Source organism: Topomyia yanbarensis, chromosome 3, assembly GCF_030247195.1.
Source record: "Topomyia yanbarensis strain Yona2022 chromosome 3, ASM3024719v1, whole genome shotgun sequence".
In the NCBI taxonomy this organism is placed as follows: domain Eukaryota; kingdom Metazoa; phylum Arthropoda; class Insecta; order Diptera; family Culicidae; genus Topomyia; species Topomyia yanbarensis.
The window spans coordinates 22,290,361-22,312,319 of NC_080672.1; the positions used below are offsets into that span (position 1 = coordinate 22,290,361).

The window sequence follows — 21,959 nt, forward strand, 5'->3', positions numbered from 1 at the left end:
ATCAGGTTTATTCCCAACATCGATTGGATTGGAACTTCCTCAGGATGCATACTGGAAGCCTCCTGACTTTTCGCTGCTTCTTTTATTGTTATATTATGATCCTCGAAGACGAATGGCAGTAATAAGATGATATTGATAAAACCAAGCAGAACAAAGAACCATCCGACAGCAGTATGCATGTTAACACGAAAAAGTCCTAGAACACGGAATCCTTCTTCGCCCAAGAAAGACACAATAGATTGAAAGACGGTTGCGTTTACCAAACCGACACCCTGGGCGAGCGCCAAATGGCATACGGTAGACGTTCTCTCCGCAAGGGTGGTAGCTGCAGATATGTAGGACCGATAGATTGCACAGCTTACCATGGATATTCCTACAAACACCCGAGAAAACAACAGTACATATTTTTGCTTCTCTGGAACTTCGTCAGCGGCCACGTACACTAACCAACCAAGTATAAAAAACACCAGCAAAGGGATAAACACTATACGGACCGAACGAACCCTATTACTCCACCAACCGAGCGATGGACTTAGCACCAGCTGGAGCACGGAGGGCATCGACATCAGATAAGTTAGAAAATACTTCGCAGCGGCTGGATCCAGCTGAAAGAGAATACCTATGTTTTAATATTTCCGACAGTAATTTCTTCATATGAAATAATCTCACTGATCTAAAATATGGCCACAGGCAAGTGGAAATGATTCCGAACGCAAAATATACCAAATACGCGGTAAAATACATTACGCGAATCGAAATCCACCGTTGCCGGTATTCGGCTTCCGTTTCCAAACCGAGCGAACGATCTTTTTCTGGTTGTTCCAACGAAAGCCAATTTTTTATGTTATCCATTTATTGACTAATATCGACAGCATATGATTTAATAACAATATTTTAAAAAGACGGCATCGCATGCTACGACTACGAACGGTATTTGTGTGACTTACGGGGTAAGTTAGGGTGACCATACGTCCTGGTTTCCCAGGACATGTCCTGGTTTTTCATTGACTGTCCTGGTGTCCTGGGAAGTTGAGTAAAAAGCTTAATTTGTCCTGGTTTTTCTCCTAATAACGCGTGTTCAATTAAAATGAGAAATAATGTTTATTCTTCTAAAATGAATCAATGAATATTAGAGAAGGGGCCCTAGTCAGCCATACGACGCAACTTAGTCGCGATGCTCTGACAAGAGCGCTGGACGGCACTGACGTCCGTCTTTTGGATACTATTCCGGATCCTGGTGGTCAACTGCTTCGAATCCTTGACCACCAATTATTTTTGTACACTAGGGCACTGAGGGAACCCCAATGGGACGGCACTGGGGCAAGTTGGTCGGGTTCCTTTCTTTCGACACGTGCGTTGTCGTTTTCTACTCAAGATACTCCAGCGTCTTCTTGGCATAATGGGAAGACGACTTGTCCGGCCAGAAGACGTACTTCCCATCCGCATGATGCTCCTTTAAGAGAGGCAGAAGAATTTTCTCAAGACACTCCTCCTGATACACTTGTTGATTGATGGCCAGACCACTAGGCTTGAACCATGGCTTTGAAATTTCTCTGTCCGATATGGTGGTACAGCAAAACTTTTTTTCAAAGTTGTGATGTGATTGATGATGTGATGTGATTTGAAGCCACCATCAGCTCAAGGTTTTTCCAGTGAATGTGGGTAGACTTACAGTAGCCCCGAAATAGTTTATCGTGAAACCTTCACATTATTGCTGTTACTAAAGGGAAATCAAAAAGGGTTGGACGGGCCCGTAAGCAAAGACACTTACGCACACCCCGCAGGGGAAAAAGTAGGAAAGAGTCCCTTCCAACAATAATATTCTAGTCAAAAGGTAAACAATTTCGCTATACATGCTTTACCCACCTGATGGTTTGTTTTGAGAAGGGTGCGTCAAACTCATATAAGACCTTCTGAAAAAAACAAGTTTCCTTCAAGTGACTTGGGCTGGCTATCCACGTTCCCTCGTCCAGTCCTCAATTCGTATGATACCCTGTTGCTCCCATCCCTTCCCAGCATTCAATTGTTATATAGTGTGTTTACAGCAATACATGTTATCAGGATAATGTATGTAATGGAAATTATGATTCATTATGAATATCATATAACATGCTATTAATATAACGTATACCATGAATTTAATTATGTTAATGAGCAATATAAAACAATATAGTGCATATAATGAATAATGAAATCAAAGGGATAATATTGTGATGATAGAGACAATCCATGTGTTGCTGGAAATAAATAATACCAGTACAGTAAAGACCCGTTTTTATCACTCTCCTGGTGTATTTACGGCTGATGAAGTGTAGACATTGAAAACCTTGGCTCATTACCCGCCTAGCTGCCGATTTTGTAATGGCTATCCTGCCCGCATGAGCCAAGCTATGTTGTTTTGTCCATCTCTCCTTATGCAGCCTCTTACATTATAGCTCAACATCACAAACTCATAAGCGTAACCAAACGATTATAAATATTTCATGACCATAGTTTAGTAATTAAAATAGTCAATATTTTGTATAATATAATATAACATAAGGCAATATAATACTTTGTAATACAATACAGTATAATATAATCTAATATAATGTAATGTAATGTAATATAATATAACAAAATATAATATAATAAGTCTTCAATTGGGAATATAATGAAATTAATGAACATTATATGTATGATTAAATAGACATCAGGGTTTTACACGAATATAGAGGTTATACTGTTACAAAATATACTGCATGCAAGAAATTTGGTTGAAAATAATACCTAGAAGAATAAGTTGAATACAGCGCTCATAACAAATTGTTGTAAAATTTCACGTTTTATTCATACGCACAGCCTATTGGACATAATACATATAATAAATAAATAGTGCATATAATATGATAGGTATAAATGTGTTTGGAATATATAAAACTACTGCCTGCAATGATCTGGAAAATTAAATGTTGATTCTACATAACAATGTACAGTGAAGAGCCGTTTATTCTGCCTTTTGGTGTATTTTATGCTGCCAAAATGGGTGCATTAGTTAAATAGCAGCATATTTTTTTTAATAAACAGAGGCTATCAAAATATTCTTTTTTAGACCCGTGAAATAACGATGATGATGCTGGTATAAGGACCATCAGTGCATAGAATACTTCGGGGGCTGCAGATGCGTTTAACAACAAAGATCAAAGAGTATTATGGCTCTGAATTTTCATAACATTCCCTACTTTGTAATCTCTAGTTGATTAAAGGCAAAAAAACGAAAAATGTGACTACATACTAGTCGACATAGGAAATGAAAAAAGCAAAGATAAAATAATGTTATCAAATGACTTTCACGTATCGCTGTATGAAAGGTAAAGTTCTTATTGTCCCCAGCCATAAAGTCTGCATTAGAGAGGATTTTTCAGCGCAAAAATTGAAAGAAAAGAAAAAAAAATCGATATTCAAATTAGTCTAGGTTTGTCTGCTAGAGCCCATCACACAAATTTTTTATGAGGTCGTCAAAATAGAGTCAAAAAGCTAACAAAATCGAGGGTATGCAACAATCGGGGCTGATAAAACAGGACCTTCACTGTATATACTATACATAGCATCAAAAGAACGTAACAATACATAATAATTACACGAAGAATAAAATTAACAATATGATTAGAACAATGTAACCGTGGAATGAAAATTACATCATAATAAGGAATTTATTATCAAGAATTTTAGAAATGCTATATTAAAGGAAAAAATACGAATAATATTCAATTTCCAACAATGCACTACCGGCAAAAGCTTAAGTTCACCTGCTTTTTAAATTGAAAAGCCAAAAGCTTAAGTTCACCTGCTTACATAATTGAGTAGGTTTCTCAGTAGACTTTGTCAAGCACGTGCATCTTGACTATATCATGATGCTACACGCTACTGATCAGAATGTAGGAGGAAGTTTGACGTCTTCGGGTGACGCGTGACGCACAAACATTTTTTGACAGGATGTATTCTTTTGATGCGTCGAACACAATACGCGTAACATCTTAGTGTTGCGAGAGCTCACTCTAAAAATTATATTCTAAATTGTTTTTTTTTAAATATTTTTCTTTATTACAATGTTCAATTGACCTAATCCTCATTATTGAAAAGTGAAAAAACTACATATTTTATGTGTCTATCGTAGAAAATAATTATAAATAATAATAATTAATAACAATAAATGAATAAACCCAACGCTTTTTGAATTTTACATTAACATTAACTTAAACTTTTGACCGGTAGTGTACGTCTACCGTCTTTTCCGCTAATAACTCACGATTTCATGTCAACTGCTCAACTCCTTGCACATTATGACAACCGGGCTCACAGTCTTTCGATTTGCACTGAGTACCTAATTGTTCGAAAGTTTTCCAAAGGCCAGCTATTGAAAAGAAGAAATGAAGACTTCTTTCATTAGGTCCAATCTGCAAATGAGAGCCCTCCTCTTTCGCTCTCTCTCTCTTTCGATTATTACCGCGCAACTACAAAACTTTTTAACAATTTATCGGTATGTTTCGAAAGACCATAGTTTTTACTAGCTTATTATGCATGCAGTTGACGGGAAATCAGAAAGGTGACCGAGTAATTCGCGGAAGAGAAGGTAAACAAAGAGAGGCTCTCCTTCGCAGACTGCACCCATTGAAAAAAAAGTCTTCAAATAGTTAGAATACTGCCACTCAACCCAACTACAAATGCAGCAGACTTTCTTTTGTCAAGTATAAAACAAAATTCACACCCTTCCGCTCCTTCCACTGCTGTGACCCTTATGCACCCTCGTGCACATAATTCCAGTAAACATTCAATGAGTGGACAGACCGAATATGTCCAATGGATAAAATTCACAGCAGAAGAAACGAGAGGCAGATATAAAAGTATGTTATCGATGCACAAATAAATTTCTGCGTGTAGTAACTATGCCTGACAAGTATGCGCACTCCAATGTGGCACATACATATGTGGCAGAACACACGGTTTGCCAATGTTGGCAACCAAAAATACTTAAACAATCAAGAAACACAATGGGTCGACGTCACAGCGCTCACGCAATTCAAAAGGAGCGGAACGAACGGTGTAACGAAAGCAAGTTGAAAAAAAAATTAAATTGTTGCCAAAAACGGAATCCTACTGTAATACAGTATAATATATTACAATATAATAGAATACAATATAATATACTATACTATGATATAATAAATAATAGTATCATATAATACAATATAACACATAATGATGACCGCCTAGCACCAGTCCTAGAGCTAGACATTTAGAGTATGCAAACAATGGAAAAGAGCATTCTACTTTCCGGCTTACTCCAACCCGCTCGCCGAAAGTCAAGCTATAATAATGCTATGAACATGAAGAAAGTTACTTACTTACTTACTACTATCAATGAATTGAAAACATTTAATTATTGGGCTAAAAGTAAATCAATAAATATGGGAACGAAATCGATGAACTTTGGGTGAGTCTATCAATACTGAATAAAAATAATCTGGTCACCCTGTATACCACGTAGATAACCACCTACCCCAACACCACCACCAATCTCTCCGATCATAGGCTGTGCGTACATCTGGGTAGTGGAGAATGAGCGAGTGCTGCAGCGCACACACTCAGCACTCATCCAGTTCTCACGAGCGCCGTGTCTCTGTAGTGGACAAGCATAACCAGCAAGCACAGAACTACAATATATATTAAAGTGGATGCCGTAATGGTCAAAAGAATAATAAATGCAGATTTGAAAAACCATAAGCCGCTTACAATGGCGTGCAATTACCAGCCGGACGATAAACAAAACTATACCATACTAATGATAGAGTGCATTGATTAAATACATGCGCGCTGCATAGTTGTGGTAGCTACCATGCCAACTCGCCTGCTTGTGTCTCCGTAACCAGATTGTTTTACTCACACGTACTCACAAATCAAAACAAGATAAATAAAATATACTTCCTTTGGTCTTTTGATGCATTCCGGATTCCTTTCTATCTGTGGCTTGAGAGCTTAGAGGCAAAACGCCGTTCAATTGGAAGATTCACTACCACCTATTCGCTCTCCTGGTGATATCCTCACACCACGAGATGTATTATGATACGATTCCATTTTGGTTGCGTATTTGAAACTAAGCACAACTGGCTCACAAGCCACGCACCCTGCAAGACCAAACACACACAAGCACATCAACGGTAATGAAGTGACTTTGCCTTTTCTTCTCCGAACATTTTTTCTCTAACACTATCAGAGCGTATCATCGTTCTTGTTGCAGACACACACACTCCAAAATGCGCCGCTTAGCAAGACTTTTTTCACGACACAAAAAATACTTTTCCTGCTTTGCATAATCAAATTTTTGCTAATTCTTGGGCTTCTACACAACTAATGCACTTCAAAGATTGATCTTAAGTTATTTCCACCATGAGATTATTAATCCTACTACTTGAAAATATATAAAATTGTAGATGAAATTACAACGCAACCAACCGACTTGGCAGTGCTGCCGCGACTGAGCAAAACTTTTTTTCAAAGTTATGCATAAACTTATATTTTACTTCGGGGGTTGTGGCCGACTTGTCGCTGGAATAGTAGCTGTGGGTCTTCGAGAGCGGAAAGTAACTTTCGTCGTCCAGCATGAACAACGTCTCGTGGTAGTTCTTCGTCATCCACCGGCAATGCGATTTTACGATCGCTAGCTGCTCGACCGTGTACTCGGGGGAACGAGTCTTCTTCCGACAGAAAATGGCCTGCATCTTGAGGGTTCGGTGAATCAAGGTATGGGAGCAGTGATATTTTCGGCCGGCGTCACGCAAACTTGTTCCGTCCTTGTAGTCGACAAGTTTTTTTCAATGCTTTCTTCTTCTTCTTCGCAACCGGCGTGTCGCTCCACGCTCAGGGATGCCAGGATCCGGTAAACGTTTTCGTCACGAAAGTGGTCTACCGTAAACTTTTTTTCACGATAGCCATGCGTTTCGTAAAACCGTACAACACGCTTGCGGAGTGCTTACTGTTTCGACGCCATCTTCGATTGAACTGACAGCACCCGAGCGAAAAGAAACATGCCACTCATTTCTAGGGAGTCCAGAGAGCAATTGTCTTAGAGAGAATAAATTTACTCTCTTTACTTTAATTACAAAAAGGTATTGTAATCATTCTTATTTTTTTATTGAACACCCGTTATATTTCAAATTATTGAGTTTTCGCTGCTCCAGAGTACGAAAACAAAACTTAATATACTCGAATCTCCCAATTGTACCATCCGATGCCTTTTTTAATGTCTCTTGCTAGTGGTAGTTTTTCGTTTTACCGGAAATCCACTTCATAAAAAGGAAAATGACAAAACATCAATAACTATCGTGGAATAACTTCATTGAGCGCTCTCTAGAGCTGGTGATTATGGAATCCCTTAAGGGTCAAAGCACCCGATCAGAAACACATAACAGAAATATTTCAAAACTATATCTCGCTTTGTTACTTGTTATAAATTCCTGTTATTTTAACTACTAACGAGACCTAATTTACAACACAATATGTTACAAAAAATGTGTTCTGTTATAATCTTGTTATTTAATTCTGATCGGGCAAGTTCCTAATCACTATATTTTTCCATCTCAATGGGATCGGAAGCTAAAATCATTCTGCTTGTTAACAGTGCAGTGAATCAAACGAACGTTTCTACATCCAGTCTGCTGTCTACATGTACCGCGCCAGCAAAGCAATTGAAAAATAACAGTTGTCTCAAGCCAATGTAAACAATAAAGCACCGATATTTTCATCGATGCGGTATCGATCGTTTATTTAAAAATGATTGAAACTCAGCAGCAAAATTTGAACAATCTTTGGTACAACGGTAGTCGTTAGTCCAATCCGCCCTTGTGTTCGCGAAGTGGAACAATCAATACTCGTAATGCGGTACTGATAGCATTTATAACTTTGGCCATGGTGAAAAGTTTGGCTATGCGAAACAACATGCAACACGTCGTTGCGCATGATAATGTTAGAATCAAAATACCCGTTTAGATTGACGATGTTAAGACTGATGTGCGTCTGCGCGATCTATCCCCGCGTACTACCAATAAATTCACTACAACCATCATGTCGGAGTACGTAATGGTGAAAGTTTGAAACCTGGAGAAACATTTTTTCAGGTATATCCAATGGTGTTCGTATCGTGAGAATGCGAGTTAGTCCATCATACCTGAACATTCAATACGAAATAGAAGCTGTAAGCAAATCTCAAATCATGCTGTGCACATATGAAGGACAAATCCCTACGTGCCAAACCATGTGCGAAAACCTCTAATGAAACAACATTAACTGCGAGCAAACCCAACAGCATCAACTAAATCACCAACAACCGGAGTTGCAGCTCAGCCACCAACGAATGCTGGAGCAACAGAATCTACACACAGCGTGTCCGATCATTGTGATGCGCCTGCTACTTACCAATCAACTGCCAGAACTCCGGACAATAAAGTAAATGACAAAAATACCAATACAGGATCGTGACCCGTTGGTCCCACAAACAACTCAAACCCTGAAAACCAATACAACCCATACGAATTCCAACGAAAATTTTTCTGGTAAAGCTCTTCCTACCAGACCAACAGAACTTTTTAACAGGCGAAGCTCCGCCTGCCAGACCCAAGAACTTTGTAACTGTCGAAAACCTGTGGAGAAGGCACGGTCGATTGAGATTGAGGTAACCGGGGAGGCAGTCCCCTTTCGACTGTCCTGGTTTTTTACTCGCCTCATATGGTCACCCTAGGTAAGTGCACATTATTTGTGGACTCCAAGCGAAAGGTTCGTACAAAAACAACGTTTTCGTGCCGCCAGAAATCATTTTCCAAAACCAATGATTTTTTCATTGTGCTTGGTCTGTTTATCTTTGTTATAAAATGAATGACCTGTCAAAGCAAGAGCAACTGCTACTGCGAGTAATCCAGCACTCAAAACAGAAACCTCTTGCATTAAATGATCGATTATTTTTGGCAAGAGTTCAGACACATTGCAACAGACATCACCCTTCCGCTCTCCCAAATTTTCAAAAATAAATTTGAAAAAATATGCACTTCGGCGACTTTTACTAAATTTGTTTGATTTGAACAAATTGATGATAAAATATTGAAGAAACTGCTGTGAGCTCATACGTAAAGACGGTAATGGGTAACGCGGCGAATGGAAGATAGACACATCGATTGATCCCATGTGGATGAACAGGAAGCATGAAAAAGTCATATATTCCTTGTTTTGACATTAGAAACGTGTCCAATGGAAAATAGACCGAGAAAGAATGACCGGAACGGTGGGAATAAAGGTACGGTGAGTATTTACCTTTTTATTGAACTGAGAACACTGAGAAAAGATATGTCCTCAAGCAGCCAATAAGATTGCGAAGAGCTGCTGAAGTGTGTGGCTGGCGCCTCCAAGAATCCTTTGCTTCAGTCTGGATTGGTTTGCAAATTGTTCTTTGGGCTCGTCTACCTGTTCGTCTTTTTGTACCGCGAAGCATGAACTGCCGTCGTTGCAGCTACTCATTGTAGAAACAAGGCATGATGGGGAAATGCGGAGAGAATCATGGAAAGTGTTCCTACTGTGGAGAGACTCCTCAAGGTCTCTCGACATATCCCGCTTGCAAATTTGCAAATTTGCTTTCTTCTTTTCCTTATCATTGTTAAACGCTCTCTCTTCACTTTCCCTGAAACGGTCTATTTATAGTCTTTAAAAAGCTTTCTAACTACTTCCTTTAGTCTAAATGAAATTGCATTAATATTTGTTTATATCGATATGACTTCATTGTTTTTAGATGTAGATGTATCAAAATGCATTCCCCTTAGTATTATTAAAAAAATAATTTCAAATTTCAAGCAAATTCAAATCATTATCTCCTATCTCCTATTTTCAAGAAATCTGAATTGTAAAGCGAAGAAATAGGTATCAGAATAAAAAATGAATTTGTTGTGCATCGAGAATTTCAGACGAATAAATTTTGTGCGCGAGATACATACGTGTTTAATCTCGGGTTTTGAATTGTTCCAAACTTTCGAGTGGGTACTTACCCCCTCGGTTATTTTCGAGTGGGTAATACAACCTATACTACCCACGTGATCTGCCGGCCCTGCTTCGATTGGCCAAATCTCTCTCGTTATCTATTTTTAGCTCCACTGGCTGCGTTCAGGCTTGAGATAATTTTATCACTGCCACTATAATGCCAAAATACAATAGTTCGTTTCCCTATACTCGTCAGCGACACAAAGCTTCTGTGCATGGCTAACCGAGACATCACTTGGTGCCAACCAGTTGCTTTAGGCGTTCACACATGTGTGAACAGTTTGGATTAAATATCTAACTGGCGTCTAACTGCCAGCAAGTTGGTGTCCGTTACTGACGAGTTGAACACAAAACATTCAAATTCAACTTCTCCACGCTTATTCTCATTGAATATCAACGTATATTATATTTTTCAAAAATGAATCTAACTTAATTTAATATTAACCTTGCAACTTTACGTTTCCCATAATGTATATAAAAGTAGATCCCAATTCACATTTAAGAACATGTAAAAATATGTGTCGTTTGTTATTCCATCGTTTATGCAGTCGAATTTGACAGTTTATTCTACATATCAGATCATGTAAAATTCATTTATGAGATAAAAAATATGGGTCGCTACGTTGTTTACATCAAATGTAATTTTCATTTCAATTATCACATGCGTCGTACTATCTTGATATCATCAAAAAACTTACTACCAAACTGATAATTCACATCGCCAAATGTATAATCCGTGTATACTGTGGGCACAGTAATCGAAAGTATAATGGAATATCAATGGACAATTATGGCAATAAAATGATAGACAAGCGTGATACTGCTCATATCTACATATCCCGCGTGATTTTTGGAAAGAGTCAATAAACCATGTATGAAAATACACGTTGATTTGAGCTTGAATTTTGAACAAACTGTTACGAATATTTTCATTTCATAAAAGTGAAAAGTATTCTCTTGATGAGAGCAGTTTATTTTTACTGCGGGTTTGTCTGCCCTTTTCTAAAACCACGCGAACTATGTACTGTCGTACTTACGTTTGGAACCCCGAATAAACGAACATCAGTAAAGCGAATGCCACACACATCAGCGTAACCGGAAGACCCTGTAGATCCATTGATCTCCTGCGATTTTTACTTGACATCACACTTTGATCATGCAACGCTTCCTTCAGTGCTATGTTGTGATCCTTGAAGAAGCATGGCAACATTAGCGCCAGATTTATGCATCCCAGCAGAGCACAAAACCATCCAACAGCCGTGTGCATATTGATACGAAACAATCCAGGAATCCGAAAACCTTCTTCTCCAAAAGAAGATAGAACCGGTTGTAACAATGATGCACTCAACAAGCCGGATGTATGGGCTAACGATAGATATGACGTGGTTCGGGTTCTTTCTGCAACAGTGGTGGCCGCTGAGGTGTATGACCGATATATCGTACAGGATATCATGGATATTCCTATCAGCACTCTCGAGAGCAAGAGCACATACTTTCGATGAACTGGGATCTCCTCAGCCAAAGCGTACAGTATTTGACCAACGATGAAAGCCGTCACAAACGGTATTATCAAAAACCTTGCAGACGATAGCCTATTACTCCACCAGCCAAACAGTGGACTACCCACCAGCTGCAGTACAGAAGGCATAGCAAACAGATATGACAGAAATACCTTCCCTGCTTCCGGATCCAGCTGCAATCATTTGCAATATTTTAACGCATTCCAAAATCCAACTAAGTAATAATTCAAAACTATTCTCACTGTGTTCAGGTAAGGCCACATACAAGTCGCTGCAATACCGAATCCCACATACACCAGAAATGCTGTGAAGTACATTGCTCGAATGGAAATCCATCGTTCTCGGTATTCAGCTTCCGTCTCTAAACCCCGCAAACGATCACTTTCAGGCTGTCGTAACGCGAAACACTCGAAAAGTCTCATCCTGGCAGGATCCTCTGATTGCGACACACTTCCAGTGCTGGATGTTACCAGATCAGAGCCAGCACTTACTCTGATGGGAAAAATTCGGCGTGAAAGACTTTTCATACCACAGGTACCCAATTAGAGCTTCGGTGGCAATAAAAGTTCCATTCCAGATTAGGAGTCAATCGCCATTTGTCATCCGATAACCCATTAGTGTGTGGAAGTGAATGGAAGCCGACCGACTGTGAGTAGGTATATACTCATGACAACATCGGTGTAGCCATTCTTTTCAAGTTTAATGCACGTGGATACCCATGACAAAATGTTTACATGGTATTTAACACATTGCAGTACGATTTTATTGTGTTCCGACGAGATGATGTGATGTGACAAGCTAAATTGATCTGACCAATGTTTACGCGGCTTAATCTTTGTCGGCAGAATCCGAAGCGCGCTTACTGTTCCTTGGGTGTACGATCTTTGGCAGTGGTCCAGTTCGAGGTCAAGAACCTTAACACATCTTTGACAGTGTCTATACTGAGATTTTGTAAATTGCTGTCCTTGTACTTTTAGCCCAGTTAATAGCCATCGTTCCCAAATTCCAACATTTCATCATCCGAGTGGTTTAGACATCTTGTTCTTACTGATAGCAGCATTCATAACAAACGACAAAGTCAAACCGAATGGTGCAACCGTTCGTGATCTTCGTTTACGGGCTAACAAGAAAATTGTGAGTGATGTTATGTTATGGTTGGCTCGTGCAGTTTCGTGTGAATGATTACCGCTATGACGTCGAAGTTGACGTCTTCGCGGGATCAGTGAAAAATTACAGCTGATGTGAAACCGGTTGGAAACCAGCTCTGTGTGATTTTCAAGGACAGTCGTCCAAAATAGACTGAGTTGAAATAAGACGCAAAAGTGCTTGCATAAAAAACAATATTTTGGCTGGATTATCATGTTTAATTGAAGGATATAATACGTCAAACGCTAATGTGCTAGTGTATAGTTTCCAGCTACAGGCGAGTCCTATTCCTTACAAGCTATAAAATTATTTCAATGTTCCAATCATGTCTTATGCTTTCTTATCGTTCGGAAAACAGATTCAACCTATCAAAGAAAACTAATTTACACTTCTTTGGGCCTATCAATTTTCGTCACGTCGTCAGTGTGATGTTATGAAACTTGCAAAACAAAATGGCGAAAGTGAATTTCGATATAAAACGACCTTTTTCATCTAATTTCAATTCTGTGTATTTTTTCCCTGAACTTTCTCGATTAGAGCATTTTCATGCAGGTATTTGATATTGTTGTAATTTGACTACTACGGGATCCCGATTAATAGATCAGTTACAGATCAGTATCAGAAAAACTCCGAGGGAAAAATTTCCGAGGGGGGTTCGAAATTTTGATTTAGAAAAGTTCATTGTACATACACAATATGTAATAACCTCAATTAATTTAAATTAGTTTTGGTGGTTGAGTCTGGTTTGGAATGATTTTGAGTTTATAACGAATTAAAATAGAAACCTTTTTAAATTTTCTCAACAAGTTAAAAAAATCGGGAGGGGTCTGGACGCCCAGGACCCTCCACCTGGATTCACCACTGCCAACTACATCATACAAAAATATGTAGTACTGATCACGCTCAGTTTCTTGGGTCATACAGAACTCCTCTGTATTGTGTATAATATGCTACATAACATACGACGACATTAAAACCAAGATCCTCGTTTATATTGATAAGGATTTTACTGAAATTCGCCCGCATGATTTAACACCGCACACCAGCTCCGAGTTCATTAAAAAAATTCATGTCAAAATACGGAGAAGCGAAATCCGTTACAAATGAGATCCGAAGAAACTTTTCCCCGACATTCTTAAAGGGGCTCGTATGGTTAGAATGCAGCTGCAGCAACCTATTTCATCTTTCTTGACCTTCGAATGTAAATTTGCTGAAGTTATCACCTACATTCAAAAAACCCTATTCACATACCCTGTGCAGACGCCCACGTGCAAGTTCTACAACCAGACGGCTCACAGCGATGAACCATTCGCTAAAACTGCTAATGATGGTGGATCTACCATACAACACACACTGACAAACAACCTTCCAATGCTAAACCACAGACAGCCGGTCAAACGATAATTGAATGGCTGGCGTCCCAAAGGGGCTAACCCCACTCGAGTTTTATCGTTCGTTTTCCGGGGTTTTAAGAAAAAGTAGTCTATCGATTCGTCATCAGTAAATGTTATGTTGTAGCTCACATATCGGTGGACATGATATAATACTTTTTTTAGCTGAATGCGCTCCTTGCTATGTACAGCTATTTTCTATATAATATATATTTCTTGCACGAATTTATATTGTTGAGCATAATCTTTCGAAAATTCCAGTGCATGTCTCATGTCTCTACATTGAAAGCTGCCCGCGCAATAAGGGATCAAGAGAAAAACGGTACATTGTAGTCAGAAAATTAAAAAATAAGTGGAATCAATTATTATCTTTCATTATCGAGCTAAGGTGTCTTCGGAAAAAGTTGCCGTATGGCACCTAGCGCTTTATGTTCGGAATTCAATCTCTCAGGCGGCGCTGATATCAAATTTTTAATAAAGCTAGATAGAAATGTGGTATCTTCGAGAAAGTTGTAGGTACCATACTTATAAATATATCTTCTGAAGATGCTAACTTTGTAGGTCTTGTATGTTTGAAGATAGAGTATATTTTGTTTAAAAAATTTACTTACAGATTATTTTTCTAAAACGCGCCATATTTCAAAACTTGTGAGACCTACAAAGTTAGCATCTTCAGAACAAATACTTATAATTACCTGAAATACAACTTTGTCGTAGACACCATCTTTCTACTCGTCCCATTAAAAAGTTTATAACAGCGCCGCCCTAGCGACTGAATTCCAGACTAATATGAAATGATGAAATAAAGCGCCAGATGCCATGCGACCACTTTGCCAAAGACATCATAACTCTAAAACGAAAGATAAGGAACGTGTGAATTGTGTGTTACCCCTTTTGGACGCTAGGTGCCCCCTCGAAATACAAAAATACAATAAAAATGATGCTAATTTGGAAATGTGGAAGTTTTTTCCACTTCCTGTAAAAAATGCAAAATGTGGGTCAGCAGCCCCTTTTGGATGCCAGCCATTCAATTGTTGTTGCGGTCGGGTTTTTGTTATAGAAAACGCGTTAATAGTAGTTTTGCACTTGTTTATTGGGAGGCTTAACATTTTTCAATCCAATCATACTACCAATACAGTTTGTTTACAAACCCTAATGCTGTTCATTGTTCTAATGTACCTCGCCACGAATACAAAAATGCTTCACCACGAACTACAATCTTCTACAACGTGCGACTGCTCGTAATATGAACTGAGCACAAGTTATCAACCTACAGGATTATTTAAATAGTTTGTATGACACCAAACCGACTAATCAGTAAATGGCTGCGCAAAGATTTTATTCAAAAAGAATACAACCAGTTTTGAAAAGCACACACTGGACATGAGAAAACTATTTTTTTAATAAAATAAGAGCAATACCTTTTTCATTGTTTATTTGGACCTACCTAATCAAATCGCCCTTTTAGATGTGAAAAAAATTATTGGTCAAAGGTCCTAATTATTAGTTTGAAACCTCTGCTACATTTTGGTGCCATAAAAGTTCATTTGCACCACTGCATGGCAGCGCTAGGCGACGATTTGCAAAACTCTACCTTTTTTCATCCTTTTGCCATGTAGGGGTAATGCGGACTCTACGGGGCAATTCAGACCTTTCTCATGTAGAAATGATATGCAATCGCTCTTAAAACTGTCAACTTAATCCCATCCCGGAGGGCCGTGTGTCATATCCCATTCGACTTAGTTCGTCGAGATCAGTAAATGTATGTATGTGTGTGAGTATGTATTTTCTAAATTCACTCATTTTCCTCAGAGATGGCTGAGCCGAATAGCTCAAACTTAATTTCAAATGAACGGTATAACGCACCCATAAGCTGCAATTGAATTTTTTGTCGATCGGACTTCCGGTTCCGCAGTTACGGGTTTTAGAGTGCGACCACACAGAAATTTTCGCCTTTCAGAAATTTTTCGCCTTTCTTCTTTAGAAAGGATATGCAATCACTCTAAAAATCGTCAACACCGGAAATTTTTTTTAGACTGGCATAAAGTTTCTTTAGATTTTAACAGAGGCGTAGCTAGGGGAGTGCGTGGAGGGGTTACATCCTCTCCCCTCACTGGTCACCACCCATGTGAATTCCCCTTAGATCATTTGCATCAATTTCAAGTATTATTTCAACTTATACCTGAATAGTTCAGATTTTTAAAAACGTGGGAGCAAAAATGTGAAGTTTTTAATATCATTGGAGATCCCAAACTAATATATACTCAAATAGACATGTCATAATGAATTTATGCTCACAAAAGAATGTCATACCATTAATTACTAAATTTTACGGAAAAAATAGAAAAAAATTTTTTTTGCTGATTTTTGGATGGAAAAAGTCAAAAAACATGATAAAGTAAGCTTACCCTATTCATAGGGTTATAGAGTGCCATGCACCAAACATTCTTAGCTTTATTGTGCACAGTTTAAACAGTTAAAAAAGTGCCTGTTTGTGCATTTTGGTTTGCACCTTTCTTTCTTATACGTAGTTGAAGTTGGCGTAAAAAAATGTAAAAATCTTCAATAACTTTGAAACGAATGAGTATTTTTACATACAGTCTTCGACAATATTATGTAGTTTTGATACCTACACATTTGTCTTGAACAACATACGAAAAGTCACAATGAACAAAGTTATATTAAAAAAAAACTAGATTTAAGGGGGTTGCCATAGAAAACGCCTTATAATTCGATAACCTTTAGTCCTACAAGCTTCTTCAACAATATTCTTCACTATGAGCATTTCTAAAACTTTGTCGAAGACACTAACTTTCTACGTCGTCAGTATAAAAAGTTTATTTTTTTAGTTCGATCATAGTAAGCCATGCCTAATTTCAATTGTTATCAGTTTGTGGGAAATATTCATACAAACAAAGACACCCTGTAAATATATTCGATGGTTTGGCCTCTAGTGAATTAAGTTTACGTTTTTGGCGTTTCCGACCACTGTGCGATGGAGTCCGAATTACCCCCACGGTCTTAATAGCCCCGGATTCCCCTATTATATATGATTTTTTTAACAAAGAAGAGGCGAAGAACACCTTTTTATTTCATTTTGTTATAAACAATTGGTTAAAAAATATTCAAAATAGTAACTTTTCAGAACGCAAAAAATCACGAACAGTCTGTGTCTTACGACAATTTTATTGCTGGTTAGTTCATTAAAATAGTTCAATTAGACCGCCCGTAGTATTTTTTTAATAATAAAAAAATTCAAATGTCAATCTTAGGGTCAATTTTTTTTTCGATTAACCCATCTGGATTTGGTCTTACGATGCCAAATGCTATAAAAAATTAGATCTTCCATCGAAATTGAGATTTCACCTAATTTGGGTGGCCCGTTTGAAATTTTTTGTCACAGTTATATGACTCAGTTACACCAGCTGTACAAAAAATCGCCTACGTACTGTACACGCTGCAGCGTATTCTGCTAATAAATTTTACAGGATTTCGTGGAATGCCATTAAAACTACAAATGTACTACGGATAACAATGGGTTAACAATGTAGCACTGATTGGTTGAATATCTACTTCCACTAGATGCCCAAGAGATTTTACCAGATTCAAAAAGTTTAGTCGAAACGAACTAAACACTACGAGCAAGTTCCATTAAATATAGGTCAGAAGACAAGAAAAAAAGAACACAGCGTGAAAATTGCTTCCCATATGAATCCAAGAAAACACGTGGCATGGTTCTCTTCATTTAGGACGGTCATCTTGCGTAATTTTTTTTATATTTCGGGGCTCTATGCTAAATTTCTCCCCAAAATTCGAATGAAATTTTCCTCCACTAAGAAGAAAATTGGGCAAAACCAAATTTGCGCGTGAAGGGCAGCTATTATTCAACAAAATTGAAACCATACATTATTACGTTGTCAACGAACATGTACATATCAAACAAGAACACAGCGTGAAAAGGCTTAATTTATCTAATTAATACAACAATCACTACCCGTCCCATAAAGAACCAAGAGAACATGTGACAAGGTTCCCGTCATTTAAACCGCTCATCTCACGTGACAATTATTTTGTATGCTTTGTGGATATTGATCTGCTCTATGTTTTTTGCAAATGTTCGATAACTTTTCCTCTTCGCATTGCAACTATTCTTCAATAAAAATTGAAACCATTTAATATTCCATTTTCAGCACACTCGAACATCGACTCTGGTTAGTCACTATTGATCTAAAACTGCAAATTTAAGTAATTTTGAATCAATTCAAAGCAAAATTTCGTCGGTCGGCCCATTAAGTTAGGTTCCATCCCTGAACAATATTCAGCTAGTCGCCAGATTCAATCTGTGTAAATCTGACCGACCGTTTTCAATAGATTTCGTCGGTCATATTAAATCGGTTATCGCGTCGGCATGCAATCATTAGTTTATCGATTTTCAAAATGATTGCGTAACCATCCTATAACAACAAAAATATTTGAATTTTGCTCTCGTGTATTACATTTCTTACTTGATATTTGAGACGACTACGTCAAATGGAATTCGTCAAGTAACGTTCGAATATATTAAAGGTCTCATAAAAATATAAATGAATCAAGGAGCTTCTCCATAACGGTTCAATAACTTATGATTTTCATGATAATGAAGTTTTGAAATTTATCAGCTGTAATAACCAATGCGAGGACAACAACACGAGAAATACTAAAACAGCACTACTATATACTCACGTCTGATAGGCTGCGTAGATAAACATCAGTAGGGCGAAAGCCACACACATTTGGATTATCGGCAGATATCTCAGTTGCAAAGACTTCCAACAACTCTTCGATTGCAGCGAATCCCCATCGTACATCGCCTCCTTCAGTGCTATGTTGTGATCTTTGAAGATACATGGCATCATCAGGATCAGGTTAATACATCCCAACAGAGCGCAAAACCATCCAACCGCGGTATGCATGTTGATGCGGAACAATCCCGGAATGCGAAAACCTTCTTCACCCAAAGTCGAGAAGATTGGTTGTAGCACTGATGCGCACAAAAAACCAGCCGTATGAGCTAACGATAGATAACAAGTGGTTTTGGTTCTCTCTTCAACGGTGGTAGCTGCAGAAATGTACGATCGGTAGATGGAGCACGTTATCAAGGATATTCCTACCAGCACCCGAGAAACTAAGAGCACATACTTTCGGTGAACTGGGAACTCATCGGCTAGTGCGTACAACGCTTGACCAACGACGAAGGCTACCAAAAAAGGTATTATCAGCGTCCTTACTGATGGTAGTCGGTTACTCCACCAGCCCAAAATAGGACTACCCACCAGCTGCAAAATTGATGGCACAGCAAACAGGTATGCCAGAAAAATCTTTCCAGCATCCGGATCCAGCTGCAATCATCAATATTGAAATGAATTTCTAGACCAGAATATTAATCTCGGAGTGACACTTCTTACAGTTTTCAAGTATGGCCACAAACAAGTCGCCACGATTCCGAACGATATATACACTAGAAAAGCAGTGAAGTACATTACGCGTATCGAAATCCATCGTTCCCGGTATTCAGCTTCCGTCTCCAAACCCCGCAAACGATCACGTTCCGGTTGTTGCAAGCCGAAAATCTTTCCAAAAACACCCATTATAATAAGACAATTGAAATACTTGTAACGATAGATACTAGCAGCTCGGAGTCCGCCTTATTTCTGGAATGGATGAATCCCTCTAGACAGCAGTTCGCTGGCGCATGTAATTAGCGATTCTATGGAAATTAACAATTATTGTTTTGATTGGTAATCAACCGTTATTTATCACCGAAAAATATCTCTGTATCCGCTCGAATAGTTCTTTCGAGCGGCGATAATTCGTTTAAAAATAGTTTCCAGTGGTTTCACACGGGAGTTTGTCCCATGCATGTATTTAAAGATTGTATAAAATTGAATTTGGCATTGCGTAATCAAACAATGTTATTGAACTCTTTGTTCGGCCCGGAACACCGATATTTTTATCACGTATCCAACGATGCTAATTATTTACTCACCAGAAACAGCACATTTTGCCCGAACATGAATTGCAGCAGGAAAAGGCAGGGATGTTAGTCCGACACTGTTTTGATAGAGGCCGTACACACTACTATGCACTTCACAAGTGTTGTAGGAGGAGAGAGATTGTCAGTAGGAATAGGAATTCGATTAAAAAATGACGAGTTCGGGCGCGATGCAAGATTTGAGGAGTCTCTGGGTTAATTAATCGGTTGCAAAATTGCTGGAATCAGCTAGACAAGAACGTAACTGAAGAAGGTGTTCGCCGGTTGATGGTCTTTCGAAATATCGATGCGTAATTTGTTTCAGGTATTTTTATGAAATTAATTATTACCTTTGTTTCATCCTTAGAACGTTTTTCAAACGAGAGAAAGGTTAAAAAAATAAACACACTTGAAAGTTTCTCATTTCCAAATGACCTAGCCTTTTTATAAACCTTTTGTTAGTTCCCAAGAAATTTTACACAGAATTTCTTCTGTTGCAGACATTATAGATAATATGCTTTACTGATACACAGATTTCAATGTGTCATCCCTGAAGAAAACAAGGTCAAGGTATTCTATTGGCTTGTTTAGTTACTTTTCTCAATGGCCGTACCGAGGTTGTTCTGGGCAAAGTGAAAAAGTGGACAATTGCTGATAACAACTTAGAATTTTGTCCCATCATCTTAGTGTGAAATGTATCATTTGAAGTGCTAAATAATAGGCAAATACGTTCATCGTTGAAGTAAGCATCAACATTCGTAATGAGCAGAGGAAATGCATCAGTGTAGTATAGGAACTCCGCTCCGTAGCATGTTGAATTTCAGAATTAAATATTGATCATAGATCAAAATTCTATTTCTAATATTTCGAATCAATATATCAAACCTTGACCGGTACCTAAGAATGACGTTGGCTAGAAACTTGCAATAATATTCACTAGCTGAAAATAAAGTCGAACTTCCTGCAATCGGCAAAAATTCCTGCAATCGGCAACAACATCTTCAACTTAACCAACAACTCATTTTGATGCTGATTGAATTCGACTGCAAATTTACATTCACTCGAAAAAGCAATCCAACATAATACATAAGAAAGTACATTGGCATAAGCTTGAGGATCGCATCGCGTGCAGAACTAGTACAATAACCCGGCACGCGTCCTACTACAAATATTTGCCAACTTCGACCTCTTATCTTTCAACAGATTACTCTTGTCTTACAACGGCTTTGCGTTAGCGTGCTGGTAGTGATTCACTAGAAGCCACCGATTTGGAACACTCTCCGCCACGTTCTCTTTGCACGGAAATATTCGTAAGGCCGAACTGATAACACTTTAGTTGATTTTTATGCACCCAAAGCATGATACTTACGTTTGCGAACCGCCATAGACCAGCATGAGCAGCGAGAAGGCGACGCACATGAGTCCTATAGACATGTACCTCAGCTCCAATAAATTCCACAGATCCTTCATAACTGTAGTGTTGTGGTTTTTCATAGCTTCTTTCACTGCTATATTGTGATCTTGAAATATGCAGGGAAACATCAAAACCAAGTTAATACACCCAAGTATAGCGCAAAACCATCCTACAGCGGTGTACATATTGAGATGGAACAGGCCTAGCATGTAGAATCCTTCCTCTCCTAACGTAGAAAATATCGGCTGCAGTACTGATCCCGCCAACACACCAACGGTATGTGCTAGGGATAGGTAGGATGTGGTTTTAGTTCTCTCTGCTACAGTAGTGGCTGAGGACACGTAAGCTCGGTAGATGGTGCAACATACGGAAGACAGTCCCACCAGAGCCCGCGAAAGCAGTAGCATATATTTCCTATGGGT

At 38.5% G+C, this 21,959-nt stretch overlaps 1 protein-coding gene across 1 annotated transcript; it reads right to left on the bottom strand.

Moving 5' to 3' along the window:
* Positions 1-1,101: 1,101 nt before the first annotated feature.
* On the bottom strand, positions 1,102-19,897 carry LOC131686827 (major facilitator superfamily domain-containing protein 8-like). The gene is made up of 4 exons (XM_058970822.1): positions 19,558-19,897; positions 18,836-19,491; positions 1,356-1,453; positions 1,102-1,109 (listed from the first exon to the last, which is right to left on the bottom strand). Exons 1-4 carry the CDS (start codon positions 19,738-19,740, stop codon positions 1,102-1,104), a joined length of 945 nt encoding a protein of 314 aa, XP_058826805.1. The 5' UTR covers positions 19,741-19,897.
* Positions 19,898-21,959: the final 2,062 nt, after the last annotated feature.